The sequence below is a fragment of the Choloepus didactylus genome, chromosome 2 (genome assembly GCF_015220235.1).
Source record: "Choloepus didactylus isolate mChoDid1 chromosome 2, mChoDid1.pri, whole genome shotgun sequence".
In the NCBI taxonomy this organism is placed as follows: Eukaryota; Metazoa; Chordata; class Mammalia; order Pilosa; family Megalonychidae; genus Choloepus; species Choloepus didactylus.
This window is the reverse complement of record NC_051308.1, coordinates 142,530,002-142,550,128: the sequence shown is the minus strand read 5'-3', so window position 1 is coordinate 142,550,128 and position 20,127 is coordinate 142,530,002. Positions and strand designations below refer to the sequence as shown.

General features: G+C 36.3%; 1 protein-coding gene across 1 annotated transcript in view; it reads left to right on the top strand.

The window, feature by feature from the left end:
- Positions 1–8,799, top strand: part of PLPPR4 (phospholipid phosphatase related 4) — a 48,934-nt gene extending 40,135 nt beyond the window's left edge. The window contains exon 7 of the mRNA XM_037826564.1: positions 4,861–8,799. Coding sequence (XP_037682492.1) covers positions 4,861–6,186 — 1,326 coding nt within the window. The 3' untranslated portion in view covers positions 6,187–8,799. The remainder of the gene's footprint in view (positions 1–4,860) is intronic.
- The last annotated feature ends 11,328 nt before the right edge of the window (positions 8,800–20,127 follow it).

The following is a 20,127-nucleotide window of genomic DNA, read 5'->3' as shown; positions in this document are numbered from 1 at the left end:
TTATCACAATCATTGACTGCTCTAGGTTTCACTAAGTTATACAGTCCCAGTCTTTATCTTCCCTCTTTCCTTCTGATTGTCCCACATGCCCCTCACCTTCCTCTTTCAACCATACTCACAGTCATCTTTGTTCAGTGTACTTAATACTGTGCTACCATCACCCAAAATTGTGCTCCATACCTGTCACTCCTGTCTTCTCCTATTTGTCTGTAGTGCTCCCTTTAGTATTTCCTATAGAGCAGGTATCTTGTTAACAAACTCTCTCATTGTGTCAGAGAATATTTTAAACTCTCCCTCATATTTTCAGGAGAGTTTTGCTGAATATAAAATTCTTGGTTGGCAGTTTTTCTCTTTCAGTATCTTAAATATATCACACCACTGCTTTTTTGCCTCCATGTTTTCTACTGAGAAATCTGCACATAGTCTTATCGAGCTTCCCTTGTATGTGATGGGATCACTTTTCTCTTGCTGCTTTCAGTATTCTCTCTATGTCTTTGACATTTGATAATTTGATTTTTAACTGTCTTGGCATAGGTTTATTCAGATCTATTCTGTTTGGGGTATTCTGTGCTTCTTGGATCTGTAATTTTATGTCTTTCATAAGAGATGGGAAATTTTCAGTGATTATTTCCTCCATTACTGCTTCTACCCCTTTTCCCTTCTCTTCTCCTCCTGGGACACCCATGACACATACAATCATGTGCTTCATGCTGTCATTCAATTCCCTGAGATGTTGCTTATATTTTTCCATTCTTTTCCCTATCTGTTCTTTTGTGTGTAGGATTTCAGGTGTCCTGCTCTCCAGTTCATGAATGTTTTCTTCTGCCTCTTGAAATCTGGTGCTGTATGTCTCCTTTGTGTTTTCCATCGTGTGTTGTAACTTTCATTTCCATTGGTTCTGCCAATTGTTTTTTCAGACTTTTGAGTTCTTCCTTATTTTCATCCAATGTTTGCTTTATATCCTTCATTTCTTTTGCCTTATCTTGCCTCAACTCTTTGAATTGGTTTTTTAATTGATTTAGCATATCTATTTGAACATATTTAATTAGTTGTTTCAGTTCTTGTATCTCAGTTGAAACGTAAGTTTGTTCCTTTGACTGGATCATATCTTCATTTTTCCTAGTGTAATTTGTAATTGTCTAGGCATCTGGTTTCCTTGATTACCCCAATCAGTTTTTCCCAGATCAGAACAGGCTCAGGTCTCAGGAGGAGGCTGTTTTCAGTATCATTTCGCTGAGGGTGAGTCCTAGAAGATTGACAGACTTTCCTGTGAGGCTTCTAGATGCTGTGCTTTTCCTAACCTGCCCAGCAGGTGGCATCTGTCAGCCCATCACTCCCTACTGGTGTAAAGAAGTGTGGTCCCTTTAATTCTCAGCAGACCTCATTAGCTTTTATGCTGTGTTCTCAGGCATTCTGCCCATTCCAGGCTGATGTATGATGTGTGAACAGTCACGGTTGTCCCCCAACAATTGTTCTAGACTATTTACTAGTTTTTCTCGGCTATTTACTAGTTGCTCTAGAGGACTAATTAAATTCCACACCTCTCTATGCTGCCACCTTGCATTTTAGAAACTGTAAGAAGTAAAAAGTGGATTTACATACCAAAATATACAATACAATAGTACTAGCATTTATAATTACACACATGGTTACCTTTACCAGATGTCTTTATTTCTTTATGCCACTTCAATCCTCTGTCTGGTGTCCTTTCCTTTCAGTCTGAAGAAGTCCCCTTACCATTGCTTGTAGGGCACATATAATGTTGAGAAACTCCCTCACCTTTTGTTTACCTGGGAATGTCTTACTCTCTCTTTCACTCTCTCAGTTTTGAATGACAGTCTTGCCAGATATAAAATTTTTTTGTTGGCAATTATTTTCTTCCAGCACTTTGCATATTCTATCTCACTGCCTTCTTGCCTCCATGGTTTCTGATGAGCAATTGGCACTTAACCTTTTTGGAGTTTTCTTGTACATAATACTTTTCTTAATTGAATTTTATTGAGATATATTCACATACCATACAGTCATCCAAAGTGTACAATCAGTTGTTCACAGTACCATCATATAGTTGTGCATTCATCACCCCCAATCTATTTTTTGAACATTTTCCTTGTACCAGAAAACTGAAAATAAGAATAAAAAATAAAAGAACGCCCAAAACACCCCCCAATCACACCTATTTTTAATTTAGTTTTGTCATCATTTTTCTACTCATCCATCCATACACTGGATAAAGGGGATGTGATCCATGAGCTTTCACAATCATGCTGTCTCTTGTACATAATACTTTGCTATTTTCTTGCAGCTTTCAGAATTTTCTCTTTACTTTGTATTGGACAGTTTGATTACTATGTGCCTGGGCATGGTTCTTTTTGAGTTTATAATGTTTGGTGTTCACTGAGTTTCTTGAATGTACATATTCATGCCTTTTGTTAAATTAGGGAATTTTTCTGCCATTATTTCTTTGGATATTCTTTCAGCCCTTTTCTCTCTTTCTTCTCCTTCTGGAACTCCCATAATACATATATTGGTATACCTATGGTGTCCCACAGGTCTATAAGGCACAGTTCACTTTTTAAAATTCTTTATTCTTTCTTTTCCTCAGCCTGAATTATTTCTATTATCTTTTGTTTGAGTTCACAGATTCATTATTTTGTCAGCTCTAATCTATTGAAACCCTCTAAGGAATTTTAAATTTCAGTTATTGTAGTCTTCAACTCCAGTATTTTTGTTTGATTCCCTTTTAAAATTTCTATTTATCTTTATTGAGGTTCTCATATTGGTCACTCATCATTATCCTTATATACTTTAGTGCCTTCTCTGCTTTTTCCTTTAGCTTTGAGCATGTGAAGATCATTTTTCAGTCTTTGGTAGGTCAAAAATCTGGTCTTTTTCATTGATGCTTTCTGAAGTTTTATATTGTTCTTTTAAAGGGATCATCATTTCCTGCTTGTTTATTTTGTAATATTTTGTAACACACAGTAAATTTTAATATTTTAATGTGTTAACTCTGAGATTTTGTCCCTGAGCTGTCTTTTCCTTAAGTTTATATCCAGCTAGCAATATTGGATATAAACTTTTGCCAGGAGCTAACAGAAACAAATTTATGCAAAATTACCTTTTATGGTCTTTGAAAATTGACTTTCTATTGGGTGGTGCTGTCCTTCAGAGTTTAGCCCACCTATCAAGAAGATCAGCCTGAAGTGAAACTGTGGGGTCCTCTTAGTCCTTTCTGAGCCTGCATCTTGTCCTTGGCTTGTACTCCTGGCCTCAGGAATTTCCCCATTTATAGGAATCTAAATGTACCCTCTAATCCCTATGAAACAGATACTCTCCTCCAGGCTCTATTGTATGTCTTAAAGCCAGTAATCCTTTCCACCCCCCTTCAGTGCTTTGATTTGATTGTTTCTTATACTACTTTAGCGATGGGCAAGCTGCTCCTGCCTGCAGAGTAAGCTCTGGGAGGGCAAGCTGGAGAAAAGTGTTCTGGTTCAGTCTTTCAAGCTGCCAACAGATAGACTGGCACTGACATACTGGCCCTCCAGTATGTACATGGGGGTAAGTCTGTTCCCTCCATAACAGGGTCAGAGATCCATAACTGGAGCACATACTGGCTTCACACTGCACCAAGGAGGTGATGGGAGAGAAGTCAGCAAGTCTCCATGAACTTCTACCATTTTTTCAGTTGCATTTTCTTGATTTGGTACTTGCCCAGTTACTGCAACCTATAACTGTTTTCTAGAATTTTGAAGAAGGTGGCTTTGCCAGTTTTTGCTAGTTGTTCAAAGATTCTGTAAGGAACAGATCTCAGGAGCATCTTGTGCTGACACCTTATTCGACCAGAATCTAGTACAAATTTTAATACAGCATTAGGTAAATTTAGCTCATCTTTTTAACTCTGGTTGTGAGAGCATAGGCAGACATTATTTAAGGGCAGATTTTAACTAGAAATTAAAGTAATTGGAGAGGCAGGATAATGACTTTCTTCCATTCCTGTTTTCACTCTGTACCCTAAATTGGAAATGTATCAATTATAAACCTAAAAGCTGTTGTTCATTAATTACTCTATAAAATATTAAATCATGAAATTCCTTTGTTTTAACTTTAAAAGCATCTAGTGACTGCTTTGCTTTATCATAAGTCTAAACTAATACCTCATAAACTGCAAATTCAGATTAGATCTCTATGTGTAAAATGGGTAAACATTCTGAATCTGATTTGTAGCCTTTTCCAAATTTTCACCATAAAATCTAAAACAAATAAAATATTGATAGTCTGAATATGAAGACATGATTAAATAAAATTGGCTCATGTTTGGACTAAATTTAGTGTAATAGCACTAAATTCACCAAATGTTATTTCCAGTTTAAGACTGAGTATAAATCAGGAAGGAATGTTCGTGTCACAACCTAGTGACAGTGTCTTCTCTTTCTTTGGAGAACACTCTGTACAGTGCTGAACATGTTAGTCTGTCTGTACTCAATATGATTTGTAGCAATATATGTCTCTGACCTCACTTCAAAACCTGATATGTTTTTTTTTTTTTTTGGATGATCCATTGTTCTATTTTTTTTTTTCTATACCTCTTCACCTTTCCTTCTTAAGGTATGATTGAAATGGAAGGTAAAATGAATCATTTAAGCCATTTGATGTGTCACTCAACAAGAGGTTCCTAAAATGAGAAAAAGGAAGTGCTCTGAAGAGCAGAAGAATGTGTATTTGAATTTTCCATTATTTGTATTAGTCAATATTGTGGTATAGAGTATACATTTCAATCATGTACATTCATGGGTATTCCAGGAAAAACTCTTAATAGCTATGTTTTCTCATGCTTATTTATTGTTTTATCTTGAACACCAGGGTCTATATGCTGTGGGGAACTTTCTGCCTGGTGAAGAGAGCATGTTTCAGCATAGAGAAGCTCTCAGGTCTCTGACAGACCTCAATCAAGACCCCAGCCGAGTTTTAGCTGCTAAAAATGGTAGCAGCAGTGATGGAATTGCTCATACAGAAGGCATCCTCAACCGAAACCACAGAGATGCTACCTCACTGACAAACCTCAAAAGGGCAAATGCTGATGTAGAAATCATCACTCCACGAAGCCCAATGGGGAAGGAGAACATGGTTACCTTCAGCAATACCCTTCCCAGGGCCAACACCCCATCCATAGAAGACCCTGTCAGAAGAAATGCAACCATTCATGCGTCTATGGATTCTGCTCGATCAAAGCAACTTCTTACCCAGTGGAAGAATAAAAATGAAAGTCGTAAGTTGTCCCTGCAAGTAATAGAGACTGAGCCTGGACAGTCACCACCCAGATCCATAGAAATGAGGTCAAGTTCAGAGCCATCAAGGGTAGGAGTGAATGGAGACCATCATGGTCCTGGAAATCAGTATCTCAAGATCCAACCTGGCACTGTACCTGGGTGTAACAATAGCATGCCTGGAGGGCCAAGAGTGTCCATTCAGTCCCGGCCTGGGTCCTCACAGTTGGTGCACATCCCTGAAGAGACCCAAGAAAACATAAGCATCTCCCCCAAAAGCAGCTCTGCTCGGGCCAAATGGTTGAAAGCTGCTGAGAAGACTGTGGCCTGCAATAGAACCAACAGCCAGCCCAGAATCATGCAAGTGATAGCCATGTCCAAGCAGCAGGGTGTCCTCCAAAGCAGCCCCAAGAACACTGAAGGCAGCACTGTCTCCTGTACTGGCTCCATCCGCTACAAAACTTTGACAGACCATGAACCCAGTGGTATCGTGAGGGTTGAGGCTCACCCAGAGAACAACAGGCCCATCATCCAGATCCCATCCACTGAAGGCGAAGGAAGTGGCTCCTGGAAATGGAAAGCTCCTGAAAAGGGCAGCCTTCGCCAAACTTATGAGCTCAACGATCTCAACAGGGACTCAGAGAGCTGTGAGTCTCTGAAAGACAGTTTTGGTTCTGGAGATCGCAAGAGAAGCAACATAGATAATAATGAGCATCATCACCATGGTATCACCACCATCCGCGTTACTCCAGTAGAGGGTAGTGAAATCGGTTCAGAGACATTGTCCATTTCTTCTTCACGCGACTCCACCCTGAGGAGAAAGGGTAACATCATTTTAATCCCTGAAAGAAGCAACAGCCCTGAAAACACTAGAAATATCTTCTACAAAGGAACCTCTCCAACACGGGCATATAAGGATTGAGTGATGGCCATTCAATAATTTGGGTGACCTCTAGAAGTCCAGATGTTGATTCTACCTGTGCTCTGTTCCAGAGGATTGGAAAACAGTCTTGCCAAACTAATTACCCACTGTCAACAAGGAACTGTAAGATTTTTGGGACTGCTACACTCAAGCTTATAGATTACATTCACATCAAGAGGGGGAAAAGCACAATGTGAGAACCTAAATAATGTGATATTGTGGAGAGTTTTCTTAAGATCTGTCATCAGCTCAAAATGTTTTGCAGAGGGCAGTATCAATGTATACTATTTTACTTCCTGAATGTGCCAACTTTGGTGATTTTTCTTTATAATTATCCATGGGAATCAAGAACATATGATTTCCCCTACAGCAGAGGCCATGCAGTATTATATAATCATTTTGCAGAATCTGCACCTAAAGCTCAATTTTGGGTGGTGCTTATTATTATAGTACATATACCATGTAAACTCTTAAACTCTATTTAGCTGTGAAATAGTGGTGTGCAATTCCTTGTCAAAGAAATGCTACTTTATTAAGAAGACGCTGGCTGCTTTGTGTTAGACTAGGACACCCTGCAGCTTCTCCATAGTGGCTCTGTTACAGTTAAAAAATGAAAAGGTTTCATGCATTTCTTCAAAATTATGCTTTCTTCAACAAAGAAAATTGCATAGGGCCATTTTCAGTGAAAGGGACTAACTAGTATTTTTCTGCATAGTTTTTCTGCTGCTTACTTTTTATTTAAGTACAAGTACTGCTAATGAAGAATCTGGTTTCTTAGTGAGTAAATTTGCATAATTTTAAATATTGTTTCAGAGAATCTTTAAAAATTGTGATCATATTTTGCATTTTATTGTTTCTCTTTTATTTAGTATTTGATTTTTGATGCTATAGAGATGTTCTATTTTAAAAACAAAAAACAGTTGACATTCCTTAAGCAAAATATACTATGAATTTATAAACGAAATCTGAACCAAAACTTGATATTCTGGGTTACATTTCCAGCAATGTTGGTCAAATCTACCCTTAGATGTCTTCAACCATCTGACTTAGGTTGTTGTTGCTACCTTAACAAGTAACCCCAAGATTCCAGGGGTTCCAGGTCAATAAACATTTTTGGTATCCTGATAACAGGTAAATTTGAGCCACAGTAGATGGGTTTTATCCTCTTCTCCATAATGTTTTTTATTACTTACACAAAAACAGGAATAATCTTAAAAGATGCAAATTAGTATGTAAAAGTATCTCATACTCTAACTTAAGAATGCATTTCTTCAAAAATTTGAATAGGCACAGTTTCAGTGCTTAAAATGGAAAAAAACAGTCTTCGCTACCTATCCTGAATGAAGCCTTGAGCCTAAATCAAAGGAAATACTATCAATAAGAAGATAAAACAAAACATATTGATGTGTTTTCCAATTTAAAAATTTACATGATATTTTAAGTACAAAGAAATACTTGGTTCTTGGAATTTAGTATTAAACCTTTTTTACACCATTTCTTAAGAATTCTAATATACTCTTGGTGATTGCCAAAGGGATAAAAAGGAAACAACAGAGCTGGTTGATCTGGTGTTAGTTCAGTTTTCAATGAGAACAGAATGAGCTCTTTTAAGGTGGGTGGTATCACATCAGCAACAACTTCTACAGGAAAAGGGCAGAACTTTCATAGAGAAACCAAGCTCCTAAGGCATTAGGGATTTAGGCGAAACCAGCAGAATTGAAAACTCTGGCAATAAAACAGACTCAACCATATCCCTTTGGTCAATTTCCTTCTCAGAGAAGGGAGTAGGAGTAAAATGTTGCCTTCTCCACTTCTCACCACCACCAACATCATGACACTCCTACTGGCTTTTGCCAGTTTATAGAGGGAAAGGTGGACTGGTTTTAGTACTCTGAAGAAAAAAAAATCCGCAGCATTTCAGGTGCAGTATGATATTTCCTAATATTTCATATTTCTTAACAAAAAATTTTAAAGTACTTCTCTAGTCATTGAAGTTTGTTTTCTTTACATAAATATTGATATATTCTTTTTCTACTCAAAGTGCCAAAGGCTATGGTTTTTAATGACTTAAAAAATTGTACCACATTGTTAAGGAAATATAATGATAGTGACTAGAACTCAGACCTCTGCATGTATATTTGATAACACATCTTTTGTAAGAAAATTACAAAAAGTATTTGTTTACATTCCACTGGTACCTTAATTTAAAATAAATCAGGCTAGCAGGTGGTATTTCTTCCTAGTGTTCTATTTATCTTATTTGCTAATGGGAGCACTTCTTCCTTTGTTAGGCTGTGCTTTATTGATAAAACCAAGTATTGGACAAAGAGAGCTAATTATCTTTTTAAAGTAAATAAGATTATGAAAAATATATAATATATATATAAAGTATGTGTTTAATAAAATGTTATGCAATGTTTTCCAAACTGAAAAAGTTTGTAAAGTGCTATAAATGTATTTTGTTAAGTACAGATTAAAGCGATTGTGTGACTATATTGTGCTAACATCATAGAAATAAAGATTAGATTTCTTCACCAAAATTGGAACATTTTGTTTTTTAACTTCAGATGGAGTACAAATGGATAATAGGCTTATAGGAAAACACCTGAAGAAATCAGAATGAAATAGAATGGATTAAATTCATAATTGTTTAGAGAAAAGAGTATTAAATTGGGAGTCAAAAGTGCTGTATTCTAATACTTCTTCAACCAACTAATAAATACTATTTTTTCATTTAATGTAAGATGCCATTAATGATATCATTAGTTTATGCTTATTAAAAGAGCTATTTTAGACTTATTTAAGCACAGATTTTTCATGTATCTATGTTTTATACATATGTGAAAATATAAAAAAGACAGTTGACTCTTTTGAATCAATTATTTGACTAGGAATAGTTGGTGTAAATATTTTCCCAGACGTCATCTTTTGTGCCGTCATGGGCTTGGTGTTGAAGCTTTCTTAAAAGAATGCTTCACTTTCAGAAGCCATTGACAACCATTATAAAAGTGTTAAGGCTGCTACTTTGTACCTCTTACTAGAAAGCATTAACACACGTTTTTAAGCTACAAATAGGGCTTAGGCTTTACTCAAACGATCCTTAAGTGGTTCACTGACTGAAATGTGAAGCTGCAGTTGCCCAGTCATGCCACCAAGTTCGTGCAGTTGTCCAATAGCAACCGAGTGCATGCATTCCAGGCATGATTGCCAACTGACCAAGAAATGCTATCAATTGTAAGAAACATACTGTTTTTGGAGATTTTAACATGTGAAAAAAAAAAAAATGTGTACCTTACAATGAAAGAAAGACAGTATTACACCTCACTGGGCTTTCATTTCTTCATGTCTAAAATGGGGATATTAAGTACATTATCTCCCAAGTTCTTTCTAAATTTCTATGGATTAGCATTATGTATTTCATCTGGAACAAAAACTACTGAAGAGAAAATAGGAAATACCTTGGTGGTCTAAGATGACTAACTAATGAGTATTATCTTTGACTACTTTGACTACTATATTAACCATAGAGAGTAATATAAGTCATCATCAGAGAGATGATGAGCCTTCATCAAGTAGTTTACTGTATAATAAATCAAAATAGGTGACTTGTACACAGGTACCCCTCATCCTAATTCCTTTCTCATGAGGCATCAGGTGAGAGGATTCTGGGTTGTATATATAAGAAGCTACCTTTAGGAGCCATGACATTTCTGTCTTTCAAAGGTCAAGTCCTTTTTGATAACTGCAGGTCATTTTGTATTACAGTTCAAGTGGAATATGGAAATTTATGCATAATTCAAAGAGCAATTTGATTAACAAAATACATTTGAAGGAAATTAAAAGGCGGGATGGTGTTATCTAAAAAAGAAAATGATTTGTTGGATAATGAAAAATGCTTAGAACTCTTTTAGTTGTTTAATCTCTAGGTCAACGGACACAAATGTTTCACTGAAACAGATTACATTTGTAAAAGAGAGAAAATATTGTAGGGAAAAAAGTTCATTAACACCTTGGGTTGCTGAGTTCTAACAGTATTTTTGTTCATCAACCACATGGAATTTTTCTTTATTCTTGAGCATTCAAGATTTATGTAGAAAATTAACTCTACATTAGGGTTTCCTTAGGTTCAATGAACAGACTTACGGTTCTATTCAATTTTTTCCATTTTCTTGAATCAAAAAACATAATATACACCTTCTTGCAATTAGTTTTAAGCATTAAATTTCTTCATGTATACTGATTCATGATCTAAGTTAATTTCCTGAAATTATGATAGCATCTCCAAACCCAAATATGGGCAGTGTCAACATAATTATTTCCCATCTTTTATGGGCAGACTGAACACCAGATTCTGCTGCCACTAGGCTGCTTTTACAGATAATGGTTCTGGATAGGAAACTTAAGAGAATAGACAGAAATTAACCCAGTGTTTGTTACAAATAGGCATAAAATAAATGCATATTAAATGAATGAATGAATGAGTGGTTATGATCGAAGAAAAGCAAACAGGGAAACTAATGAGAAATCACAAACCTAAATGGAGAAAAATAGCCAGAATAGGAGTTTAGGTTTGCAGAGGTGTCCCACCTTTTAACGCATCAACTCACCTCGATAAAATGGCAGGAGTGGAACTTTCGAGGGTCCTCAATTGTTTTCTCCCATACAATCACAAATATTTCCCTGAAACTAGAAGCTAAGAAAAGTTAGTTTTGTGGCTGTCACACAGCTTTCCCTTACACTGTCTGGCAAACAATTTTCAGGGCTACCATTTGCTGATATATTTAGACAGGAGTTACGGTCTTCAATGGGCGATAGCTGTAACCGAACTACACTAAGATTAGAAAAAAATGTTCTAGAGAAAGAGAATCCATATCTCTAGATGAGTTTCTCAAGGAATTGGCAGTTTGAAAAACAAGAATGATGGAATGCATTTCCATTATGGAAAAAAATTACAGAATGATGATAGAAAGGAAGATTATAATTTTCCTGGGGGGAAAACAAATTAACCAAAATGAGGTAAGTGACTTAAATATGCATAAACTAAATATTTACGTAATAAAGCCTGCTTTTTTCTTTATAGCAACACCATGTTAAGTGGACTCTGGTTGGAAGGAGTAGCATGAGATGAGATGCTCTCTTCAGTAAAACATGGCTTGAAAAATAGTTAATTGTCTGTTTGTGAATAGATACCTCAATTCCTCTGCTTACTGAATGTGTCCCCTGCCTTCATTCTATAGAAAGCTTTTAAGATGTTCTAGGTTCAAACAACTCCAATTGTCAGAAAACATAGATTTCAATAATAATAATAATATATGGTATTACAGCTAAAATCCAGTTATAAGAAATCTCTAGTTTCAAGAGTATATCTAGAAAAGTTCTCTGATACATAAATGACTTTTATGTTGCTGTCCATATAAATGTTTTTCATTGAAAGCCCTAGTTGTATGTTTGTGCGCTATGGTCAATGATAAAGAGTGGGGAACTGAGCAAAAGTATATTTCTGTCAACAATTCTAAATACCAAACTTCTCAAGTGCCCATTTTATCTCCTTTACTCCTCCTACCTTAAGATTCTCAGTTATTCCCTATAAGAAAAGTCCATCTAATATCTAAAGTCACCTTTTTAAAACAGTACAGCTGACAATTAGATGAATGAGTTTGGAGATGAAAAATGTGAGACTTATATTCATATAAAATCTCCTTTTCCCTTAATCTGCTCAAAACACTTTATACCTGGCTACTACTTTATAGCAAGTGAGCTATTCTCAATACTAGCAACCCTTTTTTTCTCTTTATTATGGTTTATACATTTTACGCTTAGTGAATGTATTGATGTCTAGGCTGTGATGTCTCTCTGAGAAAAGACATGATCTTTGAGTATTTAAAGAATCTAATTCACTCCATCCTCAACATAATCTTTTCCATTCTGGTGTAAATTTAATAATGACATGAATAAGTACTGCTGCTGATATTTTTGGAAGCATAAAAGAGGTATTTTCAAATGTATTTCAAAATGTGTCAAAGACAAATGTAAAACACAGAACTATAAAACCTTTAGTAAAAAAATATAGGAGAAAATTTTCAAACTCAAGGCTTATACAAAGAGTTCTTAATTTGACCCCAGAAGCATGGTCCATAAAGGAAAAAGCTAAATTGAACCACATCAAAATTAGAAACATTTGCTCTTCAAAAGACCCTGTTAAGAGGATGAAAAGACAAACTATAGACTGGGTGAAATATTTGAAAAGTCCATTATCTGGCAAAGGATATATGAAGAATTCTCAAAATTCTAAAGTTTAAAAAAATAAAAAAAAATCCACTAAAACTTTAAACAGTAAAAGAGTGAAACAGTAAAATGAAAGAAAAAAAAAACCAGCAGACAAAAACATAAAGAAATATTTCAACAAAGAAGAAATACAGATGGCAAATAAGCATATAAAAAGAAGTTCAGCATCATTAGCCATTAGGGGAATGCAAATTAAAACCACATTGAGTTATTACTACACACCTGTCAGGATGGCTAAAATGAAAAATAGTGACAACACCAAAAGCTAGCAAGTATTTAGAGGGACTAGATAACTCATACATTGCTGATGAGAATGCAACTCTGAAAGAATTTGCAGTTTTTTTAAAAAAATCTAAACATACATTTACCATACAACCCAGAAATTGCACTCTTATGCATTTATCCCAGAGAAATGAAAAGTATGCACACACACACACACACACACACACACACACACAAAACAGTACACACATATTCCTAACAGCTTTATTGATAATAGTCAAAACTAGAAACAACCTAGATGTCCTTTGATGGGTTAATGGTTAAAGAAATTACAGAATATTACACAGCAATAATAAAAAATAAGAACTAGTGATGCACACAACAACTTGGATGAATCTCCAGGGAATAATGCTAAATGAGAAAAGCTAGTCCCAAAAGGTTACATGCTGAATGATTTCATTTATATGACATTCTTGACAAAACAAAATTATAGAAATGGAGAGCAGATTAATGGTCTTCAAGGATTAGGGATTGTCTGTGGAGAGAAGGGTGGTAGGTGTGGTCATAAAGAAAGCAATATGAAGGATCCTTGTGATGATAGAACAGTTCTGTTTCTTGATTATCATGATGGACACAAACCTATATATGTGACAAAATTGCACGGAAATAAATAGCAGACAGGCACATGAACACATGCACAAATAAGTACAAGTAAAATTGGAGAGACCTGAATAACATATCAATGTCTATATTCTGGTTGTGACATTGTAATATAGTTTTGCAAGATGCTGCAACTAGGGGATTCTGTGGGAAGGATTCATATTATTTCTCCATGTGAATCTAAAATTATCTCAAAATAGAATGTTTAATTTTAAAAGGGGGTATTTTTATTTGAAAGGTATTAATTCTAGAATATATAACTTGCTGATTTTGAAGTGGTGACTTCAAAAGTGCTGCATGTTCTGAAACCCAAGAAATGACTATTCTTCCTTAATTTTTCATGTTAGTAGCAAGTGGCTTGGTCTATGCACCTGCATTAGACTTTTTTTACAGTACATCATTCTAGTGTATTAAGATAAGGTCGAAACCATGATGTAGAGAGCCATATTGGAGCATGAGGCAAAAGGAAGAAGCATTAATCCTAACCTTCTCTTTATTTAAAATGTGGACATTTTGTTCACCATGGATTTTTTTCATTAATTTTTATTCTTTCATATCACATTAAAATATCATTTGTCTTAATTACTGAGTTTGGAGCATCCTTTAAATTTTATGCCCAAAGGGAATGCCTCTTTTGCCTCACCCTAATTCTGGCCCTGCAATAATTAATCCAATTTTGGAAACAAGTTATTCTCATTTTAAGTACATATTTTACTTTTTCTATGACAGAAAAGATGGAAATACAGAGAAAAAAATCATCAACAGCAGTCCCATTATTCCTGATAGAAAAGCAATCAGAGGAGAGACCGCACCAAATGTTCCAGAAGGCTACGCCCCAGGAAAAAGGTCTGGAGTCCCCTCCAAGGCCCCTTAACTTTTCATATGTCTGGTAGAGCATACATTTTCTATAGAGACCAGATTTTATGCACTAAATAATCCAGACACTTAGTTTAACCAAGAACTCTCTGCAAATTTATTTGTAAGACAAAATAAATCATATAATTACGTATTTAATATGTATTTATTTAATACATATTAAATAACTTGCCTTTATGAAAATCTAGGATTGAGATTAGATATAGTTAAAATGGTGATTATAATGATATTAATTAGGGTCAGTGAGAACTGATGTGTCAGAGACCTTAGAATAAACTGATTTAAATAAAATAGAAGTATGTTTCATGTCATGTAACAATCCAGATATCAGCAGCCCATAGCTGGAGAGAGGGCTTAGACATCTTTAACACCTGTCTTTCAAGGTTACTGTAGTTGCCATAATTTTCCAGCAGGAGTGGCAGTGGAGAAAGGAAATCCAGGTAAGCAACTTTGTCTTTAAGAAAAGTATATAGATGCCGCACCAATCACTTATAATCCACCCAACAGGCCCAAACTAGATCAATAGTCACACCTTGTTTCAAGAGGGTTGGGGTCTAGCTAGAAGGTCCTCAGCCAAGCTAAAATTTTGTGTATTCTTTAATTACATAGAAAAGGATAAGAATGGTCCCTGGGGGCTACTGATCAGTCTCTGTGACATCAGCTTTCAAACCCTTCATGATGCATCCTATAGACCCTTATATTCCATTACTCTTTTATGAACATCTATTGCTGTGTAATGGTTAGGCTCATGTGTCAACTTGGCCAGGTATTAGTGTCCAGTTGTTTGGTCAAGTAAGCACTTGCCTATTACTGTGAGGGCATTTCATGGACTTAAATAATCAGTAAATTGATTGTATCTATGGTTTATTGCATCTACAAACAAATGAGAAGGTTGCCTTCAGCAATGAGAGGCATTTTATCTAATCAGTTGAAGGCTTTAAAAGGAGAGTGATAACTTCAGCAGTCAGAAGGGGGAATTTTCATCTCTACTTCAGCTGGCCAAGTTCTCCTGGGGAATTCATTGAAAACCTTCTTCAGAGTTCCCAGCTTGCAGCCTGCCCTATGGAATTTGGGCTCATGTATCTCCACAGTTGCATGAGACAATTTTATAAAACCTTGTAATATTTACAGATATCTTTGTCACTTCTGTATCCCTAGAGAACCCTAATACAAGCTGCAACACATATGGCCTCTTCATTAGCCAATGAGCATATATAATTATTTTTGAAATTTTAACTTCCTTTCTGGAATGTGTTCTCTTGCTTTTTAAAATCCTATTTGTCAGGGTAACATTATCAACATGGCAATGTAAACAGCTACTGAAAACTTCTCCCCAGTTACTCAGCAAAAAAGGGGGATAACCCTGACTTGTTTGGAACTCTGGAGGAGGGTTTGGATGGGAGAAGGACCCTACAGATGCCAGATTGAAGAAAAAGAGAGATATCAGGTAGGAGAACTCCATTTCAGGCCGGCTGATCTTCTCCCCACCTACTTTGGTCTCACACAGCATAGAAGGAACACAGAACCTGCAGTTGGGATTCCTCTCACCTCCCGGTGGGGACACAGTCTAAAAAATTGCTCAGAGCAGTGAGACAGCTCCCCAATGCTTGGAGATCAGGGGGAAAGGGGAGAACATTTCAAGGTCCAGATCAGTGACAGACAAAGAGTCTGAGAAAACGTAGGCGGAGACTGTTTCCAGCCTGGGTCTGCCTGGGGGATGGCTGAAAACTGGCAGCTGGGGGAGTCCTCTGCAAAAGGGACAGTAGGGGACACAGGCTGATATTGTGTCAGACTTTCCCAGCAAAGTGAGGGCATAGGAACCCTGCAGCTTCAGACTTGCCCAGTCAGATAGGGGCACCAGGAGGCAATTCAGTCCCACCCAGCCAGACTCAGTTTACTCCAAGAGGTAACTCAGCCATACCCAGACAGACTCAGCAGGGCTTCAAGAGATAATTCAGCCTCACCTGGTTAGACACAGCCTCAGATCCAGAAGGTAAACACCTTGCCAGGAAGAATAAGTCACCAAACAGCACCATCTTCTGGGCAGACTGGAAAGTGTTAAGGAATTTGAGGATTTCTCAGACCCTCTCCAGACCTAACACCAGGCCCATGGGAGCTGGTCTTCATGCACTACATGGGAAACAAGCCCTCTTTGAGAAATATGGACAAACAACAGTTAAAGCAGTGCTCTAAAACAAACCCAGAGCTTGCTGGCTGGTAAAAGATGGAACACCACTGGGAGTGAGCAGACTTGTTTCACCCACACTTGCTGTGGTGCACAGTGCCTACCCCCAGAGCCAGGTTGCCCGTGGGCACCTGGTTTTAGGGGGAAACTGGGGGAGAGCTAATCTGACAACTGGCTGGCAAGGAAAACATACTGGCAGGGCAAAAACCAGGATAACAGGAGCTAAAAATTCTTATCAGTTAAACAGAAACTATGTTAGAGGTCTAGAATAAGTTGAACTGAAAGCCAAAGAACAGAAAGAGAACAAAGCCAACCAAGAAGAAAACCTGAAGTAAAAAGAGTGAAAATGATCTCTGGAATAAACTAATGAAGGAAACCAGATGCCTAGACACCAACAAAAACTACAAGTCACACTAGGAAAACCAAATATATGGCCCAGCCAAAGGAACAAACTAACATTTCAAATGAGATACAGGAGTTGAAACAACTAATTAAAGATGTTCAAACAAATACACTAAATCAATTACAAAATGAAATCAATGAGGTGAGGGAAGATATGGTAAAATAGATGAAAAATGTAAGGAAGACATTGGGCAACATAAGGAAGAAATTGAAAATTTGAAAAAGCAAATGGCAGAACTTATAGGAATGAAAGGCCTGACAGAAGAGATGAAAAACACAATGAAGACTTACAACAGCAGATTTGAAGAGGCAGAAGAAAGGATTTGTGAACTAGGGGACAGGACATCTTAAATCCTACACACAAAGGAGCAGATATGGGAAAGAATGGAAAAATATGAACAGGATCTCAGAGAACTGAATGACAACATGAAGCACATGAATATACATGAGAAGGGGAAAGGAGAAGAAAGAAAAATAATCACTGAAAATTTCTCATCTCTTATGAAAGACATAAAATTATAGATCCAAGAAGTTCAGCATACCCCAAATAGAATACACCTGAATAGACCTACTCCAAGACACTTACTAATCAGATTGTCAAATGTCAAAGACAAAGAATTCTGAAAGCAACAAGAGAAATGCAATCCATCACATACAAGGGGAGCTTGAAAAGACTATGTGTGGATTTTCAGCATAAACCATGGAGGTGAGAAGGCAGTGGTAAGATATATTTAAGATACTGAAAAATAAAAATTGCCAACCAAGAATTCTATATCCAGAAAAACTGCCCTTCAAAAATGAGGGAGAGTTTAAAATATTTCCAGACAAACAGACACTGAGATAGTTTGTGAAAAAGAGAACTGCTTTACAAGAAATACTAAAGAGAGTGCTTTAGGCTGATAGGAAAAGACAAGAGAGAGTGGCTTGAAGAAGAGTGTAGCAATGAAGACTATCAAGCAGAGTAAAAGTAAAGAGAGAAAAAAATAAAATATGACATATAAAATCCAAAACAGAAAATGGTAGAAGAAAGTACTGCCCTTACAGTAATAACATTAAATGTTAACAGAGTAAACTCCCTAATAAAATGACATAGACTGGCAGAATGGATTAAAAAACAGGACCCATCTATATGCTGTCTACAAGAGACTCACATTAGATGCAAGGGCAAAAATAGGTTGAAAGCAAAAGGTTGGAAAAAGATATTTCGTGCAAACAACAACCAGAAAAGAGAGGGGATAGCTATACTAATATCAGACAAATTAGACTTCAAATTTAAAACAATTAAAAGAGACAAAGAAGGACACTATATATTAATAAGAGTGACAATTCATCAAGAAGACCTAACAATCATAAATATTTATGCACCAAGCCAGAGCACCCTAAAATACAAGAGGCATGCACTGACAGCACTGAAGGGAGAGTAGACACCTCTACAATAATAATTGGAGACTGCAATACAACATTCTCATAAATGGATAGAACATCTACAAAGAGGATCAATAAGGAAACAAATGTTGGATTGTACAATACATGAACTAGACTTAACAGACATTTATAGAACATTACCACAAACAACAACATGATACACATTTTTCTCAAGTGCTCATGGATCATTCTCCAGGATACACCACATGCTGGGTCACAAAGCAAGTGTCAATAAGTTAAATAATATTGATATTATACAAAACATTTTCTCAGATCATAATGGAATGAAGTTGGAAATCAATAACAGGCAGAATTCTGGAAAATTCACAAATATATGGAAGCTGAGCAACACACTCTTAAATAACCAGTGGGTCAAGGAAGAAGTTACAAGAGAAATTATAAATATCTCTAGGCAAATGACAATGAAAACACAACATATCAAAACATAAGGGATGCAGCAAAGGCAGTGCTGAGAGGGAAGATTATTGCCCTAAATGCTTGTATTAAAAAAGAAGAGCGAGCAAAAATTGAGGAATTAACTGTTCATCCGGAGGAACTAGAGAAAGAACAGCAAACTCACCTCAAAGCAAACAACAGGAAAGAAATAGCAAAGAATAGAGCAGAAATAAATGAAATTGAGAACATGAAAACAATAGAGAGAACCAACAAAACCAGAAGCTGGTTCTTTGAGAAAATCAATAAAATCGATGGAACCATAGCTAGGGTAACAAAGAGACAGAGGGTGGGGGGAGAATGCAAATAAATAAAATCAGAAATGGGAAAGGGGACATAAACACTGACCCCACAGAAATAAAGGAGATAACAAGAGGATATTATGAACAACCATATGCTAATAAACCTGACAGCTTCCTAGAAAAACATGAATAATCAACGTCAGCCCAAGAAGAAACAGACAACCTCAACAAACCAATCACAAGTAAAGAGATTGAATCAGCCATCAAAAATCTCCCCCTCCCTCCAAAAAAGAGTCCAGAAATATATGGCTTCACATATGAATTCTGCCAAGCATTCAAGAAGGAATTAGTACAAGTACTACTCAAACTCTTCAAAAAAATTGAAGAGGGAAAGCTACCTAACTCATTCTATGAAGCCAACATCACCTCAATACCAAAGTCAGACAAAGATACTACAAGAAAAGAAAATTATAGACCAGTCTCTTTAATGAATACAGATGCAAAAATCCTCAACAAAATATTTGCAAATCAAATCCAGCAGCACATTAAAAGAATTATACACCATGAACAAGTGGGATTTATTCCAGGTATGCAAGACTGATTCAACACAAGAAAATCAATTAATGTAATCTACCACATCAGCAAATCAAAGTGGAAAAACCACATGATCATCTCAACTGATGCAGAAAAGGCATTTGACAAAATCCAACATCATTTCTTGATGAAAATATTCAAAAGGATTGGAATAAAAGGGACCTTCCTGAATACAGTAAAGGCAATATATGAAAAACCCACAGCTAACATCATACTCAATGGGAAAAGACTGAAAGCTTTCCCTTTACAATCAGGAACAAGACATGGATGCCCACTGTCACCACTGTTATTCAACATTGTGCTGGAAGTTCTACCTAGAACAATTAGGCAAGAAAAAGAAATAAAAGGCATATAAATTGGAGAGGAAGAAGTAAAATCTTCATTGTTTGCAGATGACATGATACTATATGTAGAGAATCCAGAAAAATCTACAGCAAAACTACTAGAACTAATAAATGAATAAAGCTAGGTAGCAGGTTAAAAGATCAACATACTAAAATCAGTAGTGTTTCTGAGGAAGAAATCAAGAAAAAAATTCCGTTTACAATAGCAACTGAAAGAAACAAATATTTAGGAATAAATTTAACCAAGGACACA